At 49.1% G+C, this 18,715-nt stretch overlaps 2 protein-coding genes across 8 annotated transcripts in view; both read left to right on the top strand.

The window, feature by feature from the left end:
- Positions 1-336: 336 nt before the first annotated feature.
- On the top strand, positions 337-11,218 carry Snip1 (Smad nuclear interacting protein 1). 3 transcript variants are annotated; one of them, XR_002475938.2, is made up of 5 exons: positions 337-608; positions 1,520-1,622; positions 4,289-4,872; positions 5,520-5,838; positions 8,699-11,218. XR_002475938.2 is itself a non-coding variant. In XM_021627102.2 (4 exons), exons 1-4 carry the CDS (start codon positions 397-399, stop codon positions 5,782-5,784), a joined length of 1,164 nt encoding a protein of 387 aa, XP_021482777.1. In that variant the 5' UTR covers positions 337-396; the 3' UTR covers positions 5,785-6,938. The 3 variants fall into 3 exon arrangements, 1 of the variants encoding a protein (XP_021482777.1); XR_002475935.2 differs by lacking the exon at positions 8,699-11,218 and adding an exon at positions 6,676-6,938; XM_021627102.2 differs by lacking the exon at positions 8,699-11,218 and having other exon boundaries at positions 5,520-6,938.
- Positions 11,219-14,184: 2,966 nt separating this feature from the next.
- Meaf6 (MYST/Esa1 associated factor 6) overlaps positions 14,185-18,715 on the top strand; it is a 29,252-nt gene continuing 24,721 nt past the window's right edge. For all 5 annotated transcript variants that reach the window (XR_002475931.2, XR_009590610.1, XM_021627037.2 and 2 more), the window contains exons 1-2: positions 14,185-14,341; positions 15,245-15,360. Coding sequence is in view for 3 of the 5 variants with exons in the window: in XM_021627037.2 (XP_021482712.1) it covers positions 14,252-14,341; positions 15,245-15,360 (206 nt within the window). In the remaining 2 variants the exon portion in view is untranslated. The remainder of the gene's footprint in view (positions 14,342-15,244; positions 15,361-18,715) is intronic.

The following is an 18,715-nucleotide window of genomic DNA, read 5'->3' as shown; positions in this document are numbered from 1 at the left end:
TCTCCGTTTAACTTCACTTTCTACTTGGCGATGCCGAGGATCGAATCCAGAGTGGCTCGGCGCTCTACTTGAGCTACAACTATTTTAAATTTTGAGAGTCTCACTAAACTGCTCAGTCTGACCCCGAGCCTCCTGCTACCTCACCCTCCCGAGGGCTGGCCCTGACTTTATAGTACTCTAACCACACCTCCCAGCAGCAGGGACCCCGGGGCCACAGCCAGCGCGGCCTCAGCGTGTAAATCCAATCACCTGTGGCCCCGCCCACCAGGGGCCGGCGTCGTGAGGGCTTCTGGGAAGCACGGTGCCCGGAAGCGGAAGTACAAAGGTCTGTCCGTCACTTCCTTCGCCACAAGTCGCTCAACGGACCGTTCAGGTGCCTCTCGGCCGGGCGGCAGGATGAAGGCGGGGAAGAGCGAGCGGGAGCGAAGCGGCCGGCGGCGACACCGGACGGACGATGCTTTGGCGAACGTGGTGGTGAAGCAGGAGCCTCTGAGCCCCGAACCCGTGACGCACCGCCGGCCGGACGCCGCAGCTGCCAGCCCGTCCCCGCCCGTCGCCGAGCCGAGCCGCGCCGGCCACCGCGGGAGCCGAGCCCGAGGAGCGAGCCGGTGAGCGGACCGTGGACGGAATGGCGCGGGGCGCGGGCGGTGGGAGCGACTAGGGGTGCAGAGCACCTGTTGAGTTGAAATGACATTCCCCCGCCTGCCCACGGGTGTACAGTGGGGGTGTTTTTCCGCTCGTCTCACGTTAGGTCTTGGCGACTTCTTCGCAGCACTCACTCGCCGATACCTCCTTACAGCATCGATTTACTGAGTGTCTAGGGTGGGCTAAAGATCAATTGAGGTACTGGGCCACAGGATGAACAGGGGAGATGCTTCCCCCTTCCCCTGGCGAAATTGGGCATGCTTTAACCCTAGGAAGGAAAAAAAAAGAAAAGCAAGTAGATAGTTTCAATTAGTGTTAAAGATAGGTTAAAACTTTGATGTGGTAGTGAGAGGCTGGATGGAAGGAAGAGAGGGCTTCTGTAGACGTGCTGTTTAAGCTAAGACATGATCCATAAGATTGATCCATCCTTTTGAGTCAGAAGAGTCTTGACAATCCAGGTAGAACCCGGTGTGGTGGGGCGTGCTTGTGTCTGTAATTGAGTGGTGGAGGAGCACTGTAGACTGGCAGGAACGACCTCGGGTGAGGACAGGGTGGGGCCCTGGGACCCGCCAAGGGATTGGATGTGGTCGTTGGAAAGCGGGTGTGTTAGAAAACACAGGGAATTAGTAGGATGGCAGACTGGGAAAAGAAAGGTTTCTGAGGCGTTGGGGTTCAAGGGTTAGGTTATCTAAGGGAGACGGTTTAGCAGGCAGTTGACTGTGCATTCGGAAGGAGTTACTGGGAGAGCGAAGGCCTGACTCACCTAGTGATTTCGTGAATATGTCGTGTTTAGCGGGCAACCCTGATACCTGAAGCTGACTTATTTGGGGGAAGGGACACTGAGGTAAAATCGTGTGTACTGTGCTCTGAATAGGTCCCCAGCCAAAAAGAAAAGCAAGTCCTCAGGGAGGAGAAGCAAGTCTCCTCGGATTAAGAGAAGCCGGAGTCCCCACTACCCCATGGTCAAAGTGAAGCAGGTGAGTGAAAGGGCAGGGGCCTTTGATAGGAAGTTCAAATCTGGAGATGTTGCTGGATTTAAAGAGGTTTGCATTCACGTGTGTATATGTTTCCTTGGCCTTGCGGTGGGTTTTTCTAAGAATTAAATATGTGTTTGGGGCTGTTTTTCCTGAAATTTTAAATTTGGTGGCAATTACTGATTTGATCCTGATAAGTCTGGGCGGAAATGGTACAGAGAGGAGAGATGTGCATTTCCATGCTTCTCCCAATGGTGACTTCTCACATAACTGGGAGCACTGTCTTGGTCAGGATACAGCCATTTCCCTGCCATCAGGATGTCTCACAGTGTTCTGTGAAGCTCGTTCCTTCCCACCTTTATCCTTCCTTACCTCCTGGCCGCTTCTCTGTTTCTCATTTTCTGGGTGCACATTTAAACCCACAGTCTTTAGCTGGGGAGATTCTTCATGGTGCTGTTTAAGCCAGCGTGGATGGGTCAGGTTTGGCCTGCGCCTGCCTGTGTGCTCCGGGAGCACAGATTCAAAGGGCTTTTTCTCCATTGGCTTGTTATTTTGTTCCCACATTGAAAATCAGTCAGGTATATGTCTTGTTCTGCCAACGCCATGCTGTCTTGATTACTGCACTTAAATCATAAGTCGTGAAACTGAGTGCCCTGGTGCCTTCTACTTTATTCTTTCAAAAACTTACCTTAGCTGTTCTAGCTCTTTCGCCTGTATCTCTGTGCAGTTGTTATAAGTCTGAGTGTATGAGTGTATGGTCAAGTTCTTTTAAAGATTTTTTTTTTTTGCCTGCCTGCATGTATGTATTTACACTATGTGTATGTCTGGTGCCCACAGGGTCCAGAACAGGGCACTACCAGATTCCCTAGAACTTGAGTCAAGTAAGCCACATTTTGGGCATTGGGAACTGATGCAGGTTCTCTGGAAGAACAGACAGTGCTCTCAACTGCAGAGTCGTCTTCTAGGTTTCCTAGTAACGTCTTGCTAGAGGCAGGTGTGGTAGTGCGCACATGTAATCCTACTCTGAGGCAGGAAGATGACAAGTTCAGTACTGGTTTTGAAAGCTTACTGAGAGACTGCGAGTAGAAAATGCTGGGGATAAACTTTGGAAGCAGAGTGCTTGTCTAGCCTGCTTCTGGGCCTGAATCCTAGTTCCGTTACCATTACAAACATACATTACTCAGCCTTCAAAGGAGGAAAATTCTCAACCCTGATGACTTGCTTGATAAGCCAGGTAGAAAAAGGCAAAAATTGCATGATTCCACATTTTTGTAGTTGAGACAGGCTATCTCCTGCTAATTAGGCCCAGGTTGACCCAGAACTCACTTGGTAGCACAGGCAGGCCTTAAACTCTCGATGATTCTCTTGCCTCAGCCTCCTGAGTGCTGACATTAAGGGTATACCATCAAACAAACACCACTGCTGGTGTGTTTCCTGCCCTAATCCCCCAACCCTTGGAGACAGGTTTTCATTCTCACTGTATCAGCTTGGCTGGCCTGGATCCCCTAGTAATCCACCTAATGCCTCTGCCTCTGCCTCCCAAGTGCTGGGATTAAAGGTGTGCAACCCCAGTTGCTTCTCTTGACATCCACCTAATGCCTCTGCCTCTGCCTCCCAAGTGCTGGGATTAAAGGTGTGCAATCCCAGTTGCTTCTCTTGACAGTGGCTATTTCTGACCCTTTAGTGTTGCTAATCTGAGAAGATTCCTATTTATTTTAGCATTGACGCTCTGGTTGTTAGAAGAAACACATCTTCAGGCTTAGGTTAAGTGTTAGTTTCCTCTGGAAACTGCAGTTGATGCTATGCTTTGCCCTTGGAGTGATGATTGCTTTTGTAATTGTTGAAGTTGAAGTGTTTATATTTCAATTTCTTTTTGGCCTATGAGGAAGTTAACTTTTCCCTTTATATATCTTAAATGTGACTGCTCTGTTTTCTACACATATTGCCCTGTAAGTTTGCCTGCAGATGACTGCCAGGGGTATTTCACGTTCTCCATCTTGTTTTGAGGGCTCTGGATGTGGGCTTGAGCTATCAGGCCTTTATTTGAGGAGCAGCTAGGAATACAGTCTTTTTTTTTTTTTTTTTAATATTTAGTAATTCTGCATACAGTCTTCTTGCCTGCATGGATGCCTACAGGTCAGAAGAGGACACACCATTACAGATGGTTGTGAGCCACCATGTCATTGCCGGGATTTGAACTCAGGACCCCTGGAAATGCAGCCAGTGCTCCTAACCTCTGAGCCAGTTCTCCAGCCTGGACTACAGTCTTAATGGCCCATCTGGGAAAAGAACCACACAGATAGCCTTGTCTGGATAGGAATTTGTTCTGCATTTTCAGAATCCAGGCCACAGATGTGTTGCTGGGGGCTGTTGTTTGTTTGTTTGGTTGGTTTTTGAGATTGAATCATTTTGTGTGGGGGTGTTTTGCCTGCAGTGCCTGTCTGTGAACCACATCGACACAGTACCCACACTTGCCACAGAAGGGCAAGCTGGATCCTTGGAACTGTAGTTGCAGGTGGTTGTGAATGGCCATGTGGGCGCTGCGAGCTGAACGTGGGTGCTCAGGAACAGCAGTCAGTGCTCTTAACTGCTGAGTTACCTCTCCAGTTCTGGCAGTTGTTTACAGAGTGGAAGCCATCTTTTCTTTACTGAATCCATCTGAATTTCAGGAACGTGAGGACCATCCACGGAGAGGGCGAGAGGATCGGCAGCACCGGGAGCCATCAGAACAGGAGCACAGGAGAGCTCGGAACATGGAGCGAGACCGGCACCGGGGCCATTCCCGCCAGAGGAGGAGCTCCAATGAGAGGCCTGTCAGTGGGCAGGGTCGGGATCGAGACAGCCAGAATCTGCAGGCCCAGGAAGAAGAGAGAGACTTCTATAACGCCAGGCGCCGGGAGCATCGCCAGCAGAATGAAGGTGCTGGCGGTGAGGCTCAGGAGGTGATCCCTCGCCCTGCTGGTAACAGAAGCAAAGAGGTACCTGTTAAAGAAAAACCGAACTTTGAACTTTCTGGAGCACTTCTTGAGGATACCAATACCTTCCGGGGTGTGGTTATTAAATACAGTGAGCCCCCAGAAGCTCGGATTCCCAAAAAGCGGTGGCGTCTCTACCCATTTAAAAATGATGAGGTGCTTCCAGTCATGTACATCCATCGGCAGAGTGCTTACCTTCTGGGTCGACATCGCCGCATTGCCGACATTCCCATCGACCACCCCTCCTGCTCAAAGCAGCATGCAGTCTTCCAGTACCGGTAGGTGGACAGAGGGAGAACTGGAGAGGGAGCTGGGTGAGTGTCTCACTCAGCAGTCCTAAGGCTGTCTGTGTGGAGATGCAGACAAATGCATTACCCCTTGTGTCTAATGAACTGGGCTGAAGGACTACGCTAAGCCTAACAGCCTGCAGGTATTCTCTTCACATTTGTATGAGAGGCTTGGACTTGGTGTCCGAAACCCAGATACTAGCCCTACCTGTGATCCCAGATTTCCAGAGACCAATGGAGAAGTTAAGGCTGGGTATGGTGGCGTACAACTGTAATCTCAGCACTCAGGGGAGGAGTAAACCTCAGAGCAGATCTCTGCCTCATACCTAGCCCTTGACTCTCAAGTCCTGAATTTTCTGTTTTTATTCCCCATTTGGGCTGGTGCTAAAATAGGTGGAGAGCATTGGGGAAGTGTATGTGTAACTGTAGCAAGAGGCCTTGAGTTCTGCATTGGGATCTTTATGGCCCTCCATCCTTGCTCACTACCCACCGCCAGCTTTGCCAGTTTCCCTGTTTGCATTTGAATCCCCTTCAAGCCAGCTGAATGACATATAGATGTGTAACAGAAAGCTTTAGAGAAGATAGGTGGTCTCTGGTAGGACTTGGCTCACAGGCTTTCTCGCCTCGGTCTCTTCTAGGCTTGTCGAGTACACCCGTGCTGACGGCACAGTTGGTCGGAGAGTAAAGCCCTACATCATTGACCTCGGCTCTGGCAACGGAACGTTCTTGAACAACAAGCGTATTGAGCCACAGAGATACTATGAACTGAGAGAAAAAGACGTACTTAAATTTGGGTTCAGTAGCAGAGAATATGTCTTGCTCCACGAGTCTTCAGACACCTCTGAACTAGACAGGAAGGAGGATGAAGATGACGAGGAGGAGGAAATGGTGTCTGACAGCTAGCAGCTGAGAAGCAGCCTCCGCTGTTAGAAAGCGTTCCTACCGGAGGCTATGGAGGTGACTGCAGCGCCTCTTCTTGCCTTAAGCCTTTCTCTGTTGCTGCCCGGCTTGTGTTGCAGTGTGAGAACTCGCACTTGGTGTTTTGTTGAACTTGGCACAGCAGCCGCCTGCCTGTGGGCGCTTGTCTTCTGAACAATCTCACCAATTACAGCATGTTGAGTTTGGTCAAAGTGTGTGGCTGTAGTGGGTGCCTTCAGAACTGCTGACAGAAAACAGCCCTTGGGAAAGGGACTGTGGCTTCTTCTCTTTGTACAGGTTCTTATTTATATAGTTGTTGAGCTTTGTGGACCAGGAGTTTTGTTTTGGGGACAAACCCTAGAGCAGAGAATCTTAGTAAGCTTTGGTTGTCACCAAAACAACCTCCAGCATATACCAAAGCTTTGACCTGGTTCAGCTCTTGAGTCATAGCAGTTGATTTTGCACTTCATTTTTGGGGATTGACAGTTTACCACGTGACCTCATTATTGACTGTCTGCGCTAAACAGACACCCTGCGGCGCCTGTGTAGACATGACTGTGGAGGGAGGTCATGGCTTCTGCCAACGGGTGCTGGTGTCATACCATGCACTGGGTTGTGGATCTGCGTCCTGGGGGAGGATTCCTGATTTCCCACAAAACACAGACGTAGCAGTGTGCTCATCTGGTCTTTTTCTTTAGCTTTGCATTTTTATTCAGATGTTACCTCTCTTCTCCCTTTGAGAAATACACTGACACTGGCTTTGTAGCAGGAGCCCTGCTTTGGCCTAGGGACTTGTGTATGTGTCTAAAGGGCGTTGTGTAGCTTCCATATTTCTATGTTTCGTCTTTGACCATGTGTTTGTATTTACCTCCCAAGGGTGGAAAGCAAGGGACAGCCCAGTTTCTGAACTTCCCACCTGGGGTCTGTGTAAGTAGAAAGATACTCATTACTTACAGTATGTCTGCTTCTAAATGGTTTTTAGAAGTGTTTCAGAGCTATGTGCGGATTTTCATATGACAGTGTTTTGTGATATAAATAATACCACATGATAGGCAAAGGCCTGTCTGCATTTGGAGAGCAGGTTTTCATTTATATGTATTTTTGAGATTAAAAAAATAAAATTTGTAAATATAGCCCCATTTTAGAGGGTAGTACTTTTCTCACATAAAGGACTTATGTTCATATGTATGTTCACTCCTAAAGGAATCTTTGTTTTGAGGTAAATGTAGTGTGTGTGTATAGAATTGTAGGGAAGAGACCTGGAAGTGCAGAGGACAGGAACCTCCTATCTCAGTAACAAGGGCATGAGTCAGGGGACTCAACAGTGTATCCTTGACCTGTCAGGGAAAGTTTTGTGTGGATGTCCCTTCACGTGGTGCAGACAGATCAGGACCACTTCATCCTCGGGTGGTGATGAGGGAGGCGACACCGCTCAACCCTGGTACTCTGAACTTCCTCCTGGGGTTAGGAGCTAGGATCTGAGAAGCAGACTGTCTTTGTGTAGTCATGGTCTCCCTCTCAGGAGCAGAGGCTGGCTAATGCGGGGTCGGGGGTAGGGACAGCTCAAGAATGTGTGTTTAGAAGAGTACCTGCTGTGTCCAGAAAGCAGTTGTGCTTGGGATGTTTTTCTCAATCCAGACAAGGTTTTCTGTCGGGGATTCCACAATAATCTGCCATCCTACTTCAGGGCCTCCGTGTCCAGTGACAGCTTGTAGATTTGCTTTCTTGATAAACATTGTAGAATGTAACTGCTTTGTGTACATTTTTTTAGTAAAGATGTCCCAGGAGCCAGAAGTGGCTTACTCATGCCTGTAACCAGTTCCTGGAGAGGCTGAGGCAAGAGGATTGCTGCAAATGTTAGGGGACATGGAATGTGAGGCAGCCTGGTCTACACAGTGAAACTTTCATCTCAACAACAGAAATGTCCCAATTCTACTGACTGAATGTTTGCTTTAGTGGAGCAGTGGTATCCTCGGTTAAGAACTTGTCTTTTTCTTTTCTTCTTGGAGATTTGTTCATCTTGGCTATTTGCAAAGTCTTCAATGTCTCTCCTCACCCTGATGAGGTACAGCTGTGTGCGAAATAGCTCTTTGCTGCCGAGCTTCTGCACCAAGTTCTTCTTAGTGGTCCCTAGTCCTGCAGGGGTGTGGAAAAGTCTTTATTGGGCCAGTGAGATGGCTCAGCTAGTAAAGGTACTTTGTCACCAGGCCTGATGACCTGAATTTGATCACCAGAACCCACATGGTGGAAGGTCAGTCAACTCCCACAAGCTGACCTCAGATCTCCCATCTGTGCACACGAGACAAATACTGTAAAGTCCTCACTAGTCCTGTCACCAGAAATTGTTTCCTTGTTCCGACACTATCAAAGATAGCTCACTGAGTACAAATACTGATGCTCTTTCAGGTACTTATACTATGTTTTGGTGGTACATGGACAGTAGGAACAATTAGTTGAGGTAATGGTATTTGAAACGTGCTATAGCTCAGGTTGGCCTGGAATTTACCTTGTAATCCAGTCAGTCCTCAAACTATTGGCAATCTTGTCTCAGCAGGTTTCTCCCTGTCCCCTAACACTCCCAGGTCTTCACTGTGGTCTTCTAGAACCAATCTGAGCCCCCAAAGTAGCTGGCCCCAGAAAACAGCAATGCCAACAGGTCCTGTATTTTATGCACAGACACCTGGGAGCCCATGAATGCAAGCTCTGCTTGACGCTGCACAGTGAGGACAGCTGCGTGGCCAAGGAAAGAGACAGCAGACCAACTTGGCCCTGCTGGTTGCCAAGGAGGTTTGCGCCCTAGGTCAGTGTGGAGGTGACGTTTATAAAAATCGACCAGTAGGGCTACAGAATGTTGAAGCAGAGGGATGTGGAAATGGATCTGCCAAATTTGCTGTTTCAGGTCAAACCCTGAGACTACGGAGAACATCTTGTCACACAACTGCTTCATCTTCGCCTAGAAGCAGAGGATGGAGGATCATGGAGCGAAGCCCTAAAAGACCACACTTGGCTGGGAGATTGACAAGGCCAAGAACAAGTCCTAAACCCACTTGGACCTTCAAGACTAAGCAGTTCTTCCTCCAGCGTCACATAAACGTGGAGACGCCCCTACCTCACCTGTGTCAAGCAGTCTCCCCCTCGATCATAAACTGCTGGTTGCCTTGCTCCTAAACCCTCCTTCCTACTCTGTCCAGTAGCCTTTTCCTGCCCTTTCTGCATCTTTCTTCACCACCCTTGGCCTCCTCAAATGCTGCCATTGGTTCTAAGAGTTCCATCCATCAGACCCCGGAGTCTTCCCACCAGTCCTAGGTATTCACCCTCTCTCATGAGCTGGGTTCCACGGCCAGGCTCCAGGAGTGCAGTCCACTCATGCCTCAGGGGTGTTCCCTCCTGACCCTGGATTTCATCTGCAGTTGCTAGGGACACATTCACAGTCTGCTGGGGTTCACCCCTTGAATCCCAGGCTGGACCTAGCTCCATGCGTCCCAGGCTAAGGCCTCCACTCCCTGGAAACATTCTCCCCCAACAGTCCTGGCTATATGCTGTTTTTCTATGGCCAGTCCTTAGAACGTTTTGTATTTTGTCTTGTCCTGCACCCATTAGCAACCTCCCCAGTGTGTAAGTCTAATTTAAGATGGCTGGGGATTAGTTTATCAGTGGAATGCTTGCCTGGTATGAGTTCAGTTTCTAGCACTGAGGATTTAAAAGAAGAAAAGATGGATATGGTGGTCACAGCTTTTATTAGTACTTGGGAGGCAGAGGCAAGCAGCTCTGTGAGTTAGAGGTCAGACTGAGGAGTTTGAAGCCAGCCAGGGCTACAGAGTAAGACCCTGTCTCAAGTGAAAATTTCAAAAATATAGTTTACAAAAGTGACACAGTTGAGGTCATTTACTGAAGTGACTTGAGTGACTGTCAGTTGAACACAGCATGTTAGTAGTTGGTTTGCAACTCTGAGTCAGACACAGCAACACTTAAGCAGGACTGTCCTGGAACGGGTGATGTTTTGAGGAGTGTCTTACAGCAGAGGTAGATTCTGAACTAGTAGGTGAGGGCCCCTGTACCAGTTGAGACAGTTGAGGAAGCAGTGGGACTGCAGAGGGGTGCATGGAAAGAGTGTAAGCCATGTTCGGAAGTGCCATTGTGGTAAGTGGCCATGAGGTCACACAGTCACCTACAGAGCATGATGGACAGAGTGGAGGAGGGAAAAGAATGGAGTGGGCCACTCCCATCACTGGAGTCACAGAATCACACTGGGTGGGACAGAGAAGGCTCAGGAGAATCCTTGTCTCAGTAATAGCAGCAGTAGCGGTACAGCACTTGCTTTGCCAGCATGAGAACCTGAATTTGGGCCCCCAGCTTCCATGTGGAAACCAAGCACAGAAGCATTTGTAATCCCAGTGTTAGGGATGTGGAGGCGGGTGGGTCCTTGCAATTCAGTGCCCAGCCAGTGTCTGTCAGTTAAGCTTCAGGTTCGGTGACTATCAAACAATAAGGTGGGGAGTGATAGAGACACTCATATTCAAACACACAAACGTGGACTCCCCTGTTGTGTGACAAAACTTTACCCGAGGAGATGAAACACATCTACTCATCCCAAACAGGGTCCCACGGCAAACCTAAGTACCAAGTCCAACTTGGTGAACCAATGAATTTTATTGGGGTTACAAGAGCAGAAATGACTCAGATGCAACACTAAAACCCACCCCAACATGGGTGACAGCTCCAAAAGGCTGGGAACCTGGAGCACACTGCACACCCTACTGACAGCTCAGCAGGTTGGAGAGAGTCCTTTCCAGGTGCCTCAGTTGGTTTTAAACCTCTTCTAGGCAGCTGGTCTGGGCTCAGAGTTTTTGCAGCTCAGCCTTCCTTCCTCCCAGAGGGGCTCTAGGCTTTTGTTTACTCTGGCAGGGAGGGCCAAGTGAGTCTGCTGAGTTTCAGGGACTTCCTAAAGCTACTTTGATTTGTTTGCCTTTCTGCTTGAGCTTTCCAGAAGGATGGAGTATTTCAGAGAGCCTTAACACCACCCCCCAAAAAAGTCAGTATATTAGAGCATGCTCAAGGAAAATGAAATTCTAAGCACTTTAGATATGTACTAGATCATACCAGAACTCTGTCCTCAGGTAAGCAGGATTTGACTTTTGAAAATGAGAAAGCCGAAGCACAAAACAGTGAAAGTAACAATTTTTATGTCTTTTGCCTGCATTTATATCTGTATCCTGTGTATGCATGGTACCCATGGAGGCCAGAATACAGTGTCGGATAACACTTGAAATGGAGTTATAGACAATTGTGGACCACCATGTGAGTTGTTGGAATCTTAACTCGGGTCCTCTGCGAGAACCAGAAGCACTCAACTGCTAAACATCTTTCCAGCTCCATATACCATGTTCTTTGTAATTAAAAGTAATTTTGTGTGTATGGATGTTTTGCCTTCATATGTGTCTGAATCTCATAGTACACAGCAAGACTAGAAGAGGGAGTCAGGTCCTCTGAATTGGAGTTACAGAAAATTTGAGAGCCACTGTGTGGGTACTGAGAATTGCACCAGGGTGCCCTGGAAGAGCAGCCAGTTGCTCCTTAGCTGCTGAGCCATCTCTCAAACCCCAATTTGTAGGAGTTTAGTTTTCTTCCCTGGGGCTGGGAATCAAACTGTAAAGAATCAAAACCTCCGTAACTCCAGTACCATAGGATGCAACACTCTCTCTTGACCTCTAAAAGCACTGCATGCATTTGCACAGACATATATGCAGGCAAAATACCCATACACATAAAAATGAATACATCGTTAACAAAAAGTCCACAAGTCAGTGTCACCTATGAACTTAGCTGCAGGAAAAAAAAATCAAAGTGGGTCAGGTGAGATGGTTTAGCCACTAAAACAATCAATGTGAGGCCTGATGACCCGAGTTCAGTCCCCAGAACCCAGGTGGGGAACGAACTGACTTCTGCAAGTTGGCCTCTGACCATCACACCCGTGCCCTGGCACTCTACTCACACACGTTAAAAGTGAGCAAATTAAACCTGATAAGATAAGGAAGAGAAAATGTATATATAGAGAGGTGTCCATTGAATTAAATGATATACAAAAATAAGCAGGGTGGCCAAGAAATTTATTCCCGACGTTCAAGGCTGCTATAACATCTGAATGCCAATCCATGTAATCCACTATGTTGAAGAGGGGCTGGAGCAATGGCTCAATGGTGATGCTCTGCTTGTGGGGGGTGGGAACAGATGACAGGACTGGACAGGGTTCAATTCCCAGCACCCACATGTTGGCTCACAAGTGTGCCTCCAGTTCCAGAGGAATCTCGTGTCCTTCCATGGGTACTATGGCACACACACGGTACAGACATACACACAGACAAAACACTGATAAAACAAAAATCTCAAAGTGGATATAGTTTTTAAAAGCTAAAGAGGCTGAGCCACAAATGCAGCATCTCTAGCACTATGACCATCGTAAGGCTCAGGGACTATTTCAGGCTGTAAGAGCTGGAGGTCAGGGAGGACTGAGGTGAGACATGGCCTCTGCACATGGGACGACTGCTGGATTTGTGGGCCCAGCGGCTGTGGCTTACCTACAGAAGGCTGGCATAAAGCCACGCCCGTCAACATTCCAGCCTGTAGCAATGAGAGCCTGAAGAGCCCCGATCCCCAGCTGAGGAGCTGTCGACAGTGGGTGACTTCTGTTGGGGAGAGTCAGTTGTATTAAGGTGTGGCCTCTGGTAGGTGGATGACATTCCATTGGGTGAGCAGACCCCCCCCCACAAGTATATGGGTACCTCATATTGGGATCTGGCTATTAAAAAAGGGGGGTGCTCAGCACTGGTCACTCTTCTCCAGGACCCTGATCCAATCCCCAGCACCTACATGGCAGCTCACAACTGTGATTCCACTTCCAGGGGGATCTGATGTCTTCTTCTGGTCTCCTTGGGAAGTACATGCATATGCTACAGACACACAGGCAGGCAAAACACTCATACATAAAAATAATTTTCCAAGGTCTGATCGTTTATTATTATTATTATTTGAGCCAGGACTAGCTTCAAATTCTCTTGGTAGCTGAGGCTGGCCTTGAACTTTTTTTTTGAGACAGGGTCTCGCTATGTAGCCCTGGGTGTCCTGGAACTCATTATGCAGAGCAGGCTGCTGTTTCTGTCTCCTGAGTGCTAGAATTAAAGGCGTGTGCCACCATTCCTGGCCTTGAGAGGTTCTTCTGTGGGCCAGGCTGGCAGGAAAGAAGGGGTGCTGGGGTCAAAATCTGGGATTCCTGCATGCTTAGGCAGACTTTCTACCAACTGAGTTCTACCTCTAGCCCTTGCCTTTTTTTTTTTTTTTTTTGAAACCGGGTCTTAATGTAGCCTAGGCTGGCCCAAATACTATGCATTCCCTTGACCTCCCTGCTTCTCTTTTCTCCACCTCTCAGGTTGCTAGGATTATAGGCTTGTACCTTTGGAGAGGAACATAAGAGGTAAGTTTATGAGAGAAAAATTTAGGAAAGAGGGTTTGAAGAAAACTGGGTTTCTCAGACCTGATGAACAATATCTACCTAGAGCGTAGAAACTCAAGGCCACCCACACACGGGGGACAGAATGCCACCTAGACTCACTGAAGTTGCAGAGCACTGGCGAAATGCAGAGCTGCCCTGGGGGTGTGGCTCCACTAGCAGGGTGCTTGCTTAGTCGCTCCTGACTTCCACCCCCAGCGCCAAATAATGGGACCGGTAGCTCAACGCTTGCGATCCCAGCACTGGAAAGGCAGAGGCAGGACTGTGAAATCACGGTCTGTGGGTCTGGAGAAATAGCTCAGTGGTTAAGAGCACTGGCTGCCCTTCCAGAGGATCCGGGTTCAGTTCCCAGCACCCACATGGCTCATAATTTTCTGTAACCCCAGTTCTAGGAGATCCGATCCCCTCATATATTCAGGCAAAACACCAATGTATATAAAAGAAAAATAAATTAAAAAAAAAAAATCAAGGTCTGTGTGTTCTGCTCAACACCAGCCTGGGATACAGTTCTGGACCTGAAGATAAAAGCTAATGCGTTCATAATCCTTCCCCTCCGCCAAACCACTGCCTCGGTATTGCTGTGCCACTAACTGCACAAGAAAGGGTTGGGCTTGAAATCTTCTCTCCAGGCTCCAGTTTTCCACCTGAGGCAAGGAAGTTATCTGAAGGCGAGGCACATGGGATACTTAACGGGCTTGTGCTGCAGCTGGGCTGTGGAGGCAGTGATCGTCCGTGGATGTCTGGAAAGCTCAGACGCCCACAGCACGAACCGTCCCACACAAACCAGCGCTGCTCTACGCCGGCTTTCGCGCGCCGAGCCGGCCAGCTTCCCCGGAAGGCCCGCGCGCAGGCGCAGCGGCGGCTCGCCCCCTGGCGGCCGGCGGCGGTAGTGCGCAGGGTCCGCCTACCGCTCGCGCGCCGCCGCCTCCGCCGCCGCTTGAGCCCAACATGGCGATGCACAACAAGACGGCGCCGCCGCAGATCCCAGACACCCGGCGGGAGCTGGCCGAGCTGGTGAAGCGGAAGCAGGAGCTGGCGGTGAGTGGCCGAGGCCTGGGCGCCGTCCTCGCCTGGCCTCGCAGGCCGCTCCGGGGACTACAGCGGCGGGCGGCCGGGGTCCGGGTGCTCTGGGCGGCCGGGCGCGGCGCGGTTCCCTGCGGCGGCGCGGTTCCCGGCCTGCGCTCAGCGGGGCGGGGCGGGGCAGTGAGGGCGCGGGAAGGGCGAGCGGCAGGAGGCGGGGACGACTCTCTTGGTCGGGCTCAGTGGGTGGGAAGGAGGCGGCTAGACCCCGGCCTGAAGAAGATGCGGGAGCGTGTCGGCTGTACCCACGGCGGATTCCAGGGGCGGCGCGTTTCAATGGCCGGGGAGTGTGGTGTGTTTGAGGATGCCAGGCAGGGGGCTGGCGGGAGACGCGGGACGCAGTCTAGGGAATTTGGAGTGGTGACGAGCACCCGGAGCAGCCGGCACCCTGGTGGCTGAGCCCTCTGGGCTCCCGCCTTTTGCAACGAGCATCCGGGAGGCAAAGCTCACCTGAAGCTGCCCTTCCAGGTTGCCATAGCAACCGGCATCCGCTGCGGGCGGCCCTTCCAGAGCTGAGCAGGGAGGGAGCAGTTGATGTAGAAAGATGATTTTGAAAAGCTGTTCACCCTTCTTTGGTAGAGTCTCATTTAGTGAGTAAGAGTGAAGACAGCTCACGTTCCGTCTCGTCCCTGCTCGTGATAACTAGCTTTACCTCTGAAGTAGATGCAGTGTCTTGCATGTCTGTGCATTTTTGTGAGGATGGACTACATGTTCCATTCTATTTATAAAAGGGTCCATCACCCTCACTCTTCCACAGAGATGATTCAGTGTGGGTAAGCTTGGCTTTACAAGTCTGTAGCGGGATCTCAGTTTGCTCTTGCTTAATGTTTGCTTTTCCATGTCCCTGTTTTCATCACTTAGGAAACACTTGCAAACTTGGAGAGACAGATCTATGCTTTTGAAGGAAGCTACCTGGAAGACACTCAGATGTATGGCAATATTATCCGAGGCTGGGATCGGTATTTGACCAATCAAAAGTGAGTGTCAGAATCTAGTAGGATTCGTTTTATCCCCTACTAATATCTATCTGTAGCGTTTATGTTTTAAAATATGGTCTTACCATGTATCCCTGGCCGGCCTGGGGCTCACTATGTAAACCAGACTGGCCTCAAATTCACAGGTCACATAGACCCTTCTCCCAGTTGCTGGATTTGAAGGTATGGACTGTAATACACAGCCTGCGACATTTGTTCTTGGTGTCCGCTCTGCAGGGAGACGGTAAAGTCGGTGTGTGGAATGAGGGCTGAGCTTGAACTTGTGTTCTGACTGTCTCACAGAGAAACCTTGGACAGAGCCCATATTTGTGACTAAGGAAAGTAGGGCCCGTGGTGAAGGTAAAAATGAAATACAGCATGTGACTTAACTGCCCTCCACATTTTAATCAGCCATGATATCCAATTATGAATTTTGCTGTATGCCTGTTGTATCACTATTTACTTGGTAATGATTCTATAAAAATTCTAAACTTGTGAGAATGTTTCAGCTCTGTAGAAAAACTGAGATGATAAGAGTGTATGATCAGTATTTTTCCCAGGTACTAATGGGTTGCTTATTTCCTGTGTATACATGCTCTCTCTAATGTATGAGAACATCTATGTATGCTTAAGATTTGTTTGTTTTTTTGTTTGAAATAATTGGGGATTCGGATAGGAAGCTGTGTGCATGTCCTTCACACAGTTTTCGCTGATGGTTACGCCTCATGTAGCTGTAGTACATTATCAAAACCAGGACCGATAGTAGAATAATGTATGTGTAGACGTAGGGCCTGTTATCGTATGCGTGTAACCACAAGATGTAAAACTAGGTCTGGGAGACGTGGCTCATTGGGTCAGAGTACTTGATGTGCAATCCTGGTGATCCGAGTTCAGTTCCCCAGAACTGTGTTAAAAAGGCGCAGCTGGAGACATGGCTCAGCAGTTAGGAGCACACACTGCTTTGGCAGAGGACAAGAGTCTGATTCCTATCACCCATGTCAAGTGTCTTTAAAACTACCTGTAACTCCAGCTCCTGGGGATCAGATTCCATTGGTACATGATCCCCGTCCGCGCCCCTCCCCCCCCAGATTAAACCTACATGTGTATAATTCTTTAAAAGCGAACATCTGGAATTTTAGCACATCGAGGTGGGAGGTGGGTACAGGAGACTCCCTCCTCGGAAGCTTGCAGGCCTGCTACCCCTTGATATGCAGTGCTGTCAGAATAATAGGATTGACTCCGCCTCAACAAGGTAGAAAGCAAGGGCCCACACCAGAGAGCTGCCCCCTGATGAGGATGTGCATAAAGAGGCAGAACTAGACCATCCAGAGATCTCCCTCACGCTGCTCCTTTGTCCTTACAACCGTTCCCCTGTGTTTCCTCCCACCCCCGTGAAAATTTAGGTGACCACACCAGGAACCTTTGCACCTACCTAGGTCTGTTGGCAGTTACCTCCTGGGAAGAGCAAGACGTTTCTTTTCTTTCTTCTCTTTTTTTTTTTTTTTTTGTGGACAGGATTTCTCTACAGGGACCATGCTGGCCTCTGACTCACAGATATCTACTTACTTCTGCCTCCCAAGTGCTGGGATTAATAGTCTGTGCCACTATGCCTTGTAGGGTCCCAGTTTCAGATCTTTTGTTTTTGTTTTGTTTTCCCTTGGTGCAGGCGTTGAGCATGCTAGAGAAGTGCTCTGCCACTGAGCTGAACCCCCAGTCTGAGCCCCAGGTTGTGAACCCTTGGTTCTATGCCTCTGTCTTAATGGAGTGACGTAATGTCGGGCGGTCCCGCGACTGCTCTGCCGTAATAGTTTAGTCCTTCATGCTGGCTAGATGGCTTAGTGGGTCAAGGTGCTGGTGGACACGTCTCATGGTCTGAGTTCTGTTTCCATGACCCACGATCCCCATGATCCACGTGGTAGCTGGAGAGAACTGATTGATGCCAGTTGTCTCTGCCTTTTACGTGAGTGTATACAAATGCATGCACACTAAGTAAAGAGCAAAAAGGAAAAAATAAGTATCTTTTTATGAGGTTATACTTTTAGATACTGTGACTATACAGTTCTCACCGAGGTTTTTTTTTTTTTTTTTTTTTTTTTTTGACACAGGGTCTCACTATATAGCTCTAGCTAGTCTGCAGATGAGGCTGGCCTTGAACTCACAGAGTTCCACCCGCCACTGCCTCTTGCTGGGAATAAAGGACTGTGCCACCATGCTTGGCTATAGTCGCTTCTTAAAACTTGTTTATTTACTTATTTTATGTGTATGGGTGTTGTGCCTGTGTATATGTCTATGTGCGACATGTGGCCAAGTGCCCTTGGAAGTCAGAAGAGAGCACCTGATCCCTTGGGACTGGAGTTACAGATAGTGGTGAGCTGGCAGGTGGGTGCTGAGAATCAAACCGGGTCCTTCTGGAAGAGCAGCCAGTGCTCTTAACCACTGACTCATCTCTCCAGCCTCCATGTTCTTGTTATTATTATTTTAAAGTAATGATTATATGAATACTCTTGTTTTCATGCACATCAGAAATGGCCACCAGATCTCATTACAGATGGTTGTGAATCACCGTGTGGTTGCTGGGAATTAAACTCAGGTCCTCTGGAAGAGCAGCCAGTGCTCTTTACCACTGAGCCATCTCTCCAGCCCCCTGTTATTTTTCATAGTCATTTTTTGTTGAAAAAAAAAAATTGCTGGTCAAGGTGGCACAGGCCTTTAATCCTAGCACTCAGGAGGAGAGGCGGTTACCTCGAGTTCAAGGTTTGGTCTGCATATCTAGTTTCAGGCCAGCCAAGACTACATAGTGAGACCCTGTCTCAAAACACCAAAACAAAAAAGAAGCAGAAGTTGTTTGTCCTATGAGTGCCTATGATGTGTGTGGGGAGGTATGCACATGCCACAGGCTGTGGGCCAGAGGACAGCTTTGTGGGATCGGTTCTTCCTCTCCGTGGGCTGAGGATGGAATTCAGGTTGTCCATCTTTGCAGCACATGCTTAGTGCCTTTACCATCTTGTCAGCCCCTGCCCTAGTCATTTGACAGTGAGCAGTGGCATAAATGCATACTAACTTAGGAGTGGGACCGGGTCGGGCAGCCAGGCCACCGCTCCTGCGGTCAAGCTGGTTGGTGTTCTCAGGCCACTCATGAGTCCTTGGGTCTCCTGAGCTGCTGCCTTTTCTAAAAATGTACTTATTTTTACTTTATGTGCATTGGTGTTTTGCCTGCAAGTATGTCTGTGTGAAGGCGTCAGAACCCGGAGTTACAGACAGTTGTGAGCCGCCATGTGGGCACTGGCAATTGAACCCCGGTCCTCTACAAGAGCAGTCAGTACTCTTAACCACCGAGCCATCTCTCCAGCTCCTCCTG

The sequence above is a fragment of the Meriones unguiculatus genome, chromosome 3 (genome assembly GCF_030254825.1).
Source record: "Meriones unguiculatus strain TT.TT164.6M chromosome 3, Bangor_MerUng_6.1, whole genome shotgun sequence".
Taxonomy (NCBI): domain Eukaryota; kingdom Metazoa; phylum Chordata; class Mammalia; order Rodentia; family Muridae; genus Meriones; species Meriones unguiculatus.
This window is presented reverse-complemented; position numbering and strand designations above follow the sequence as displayed.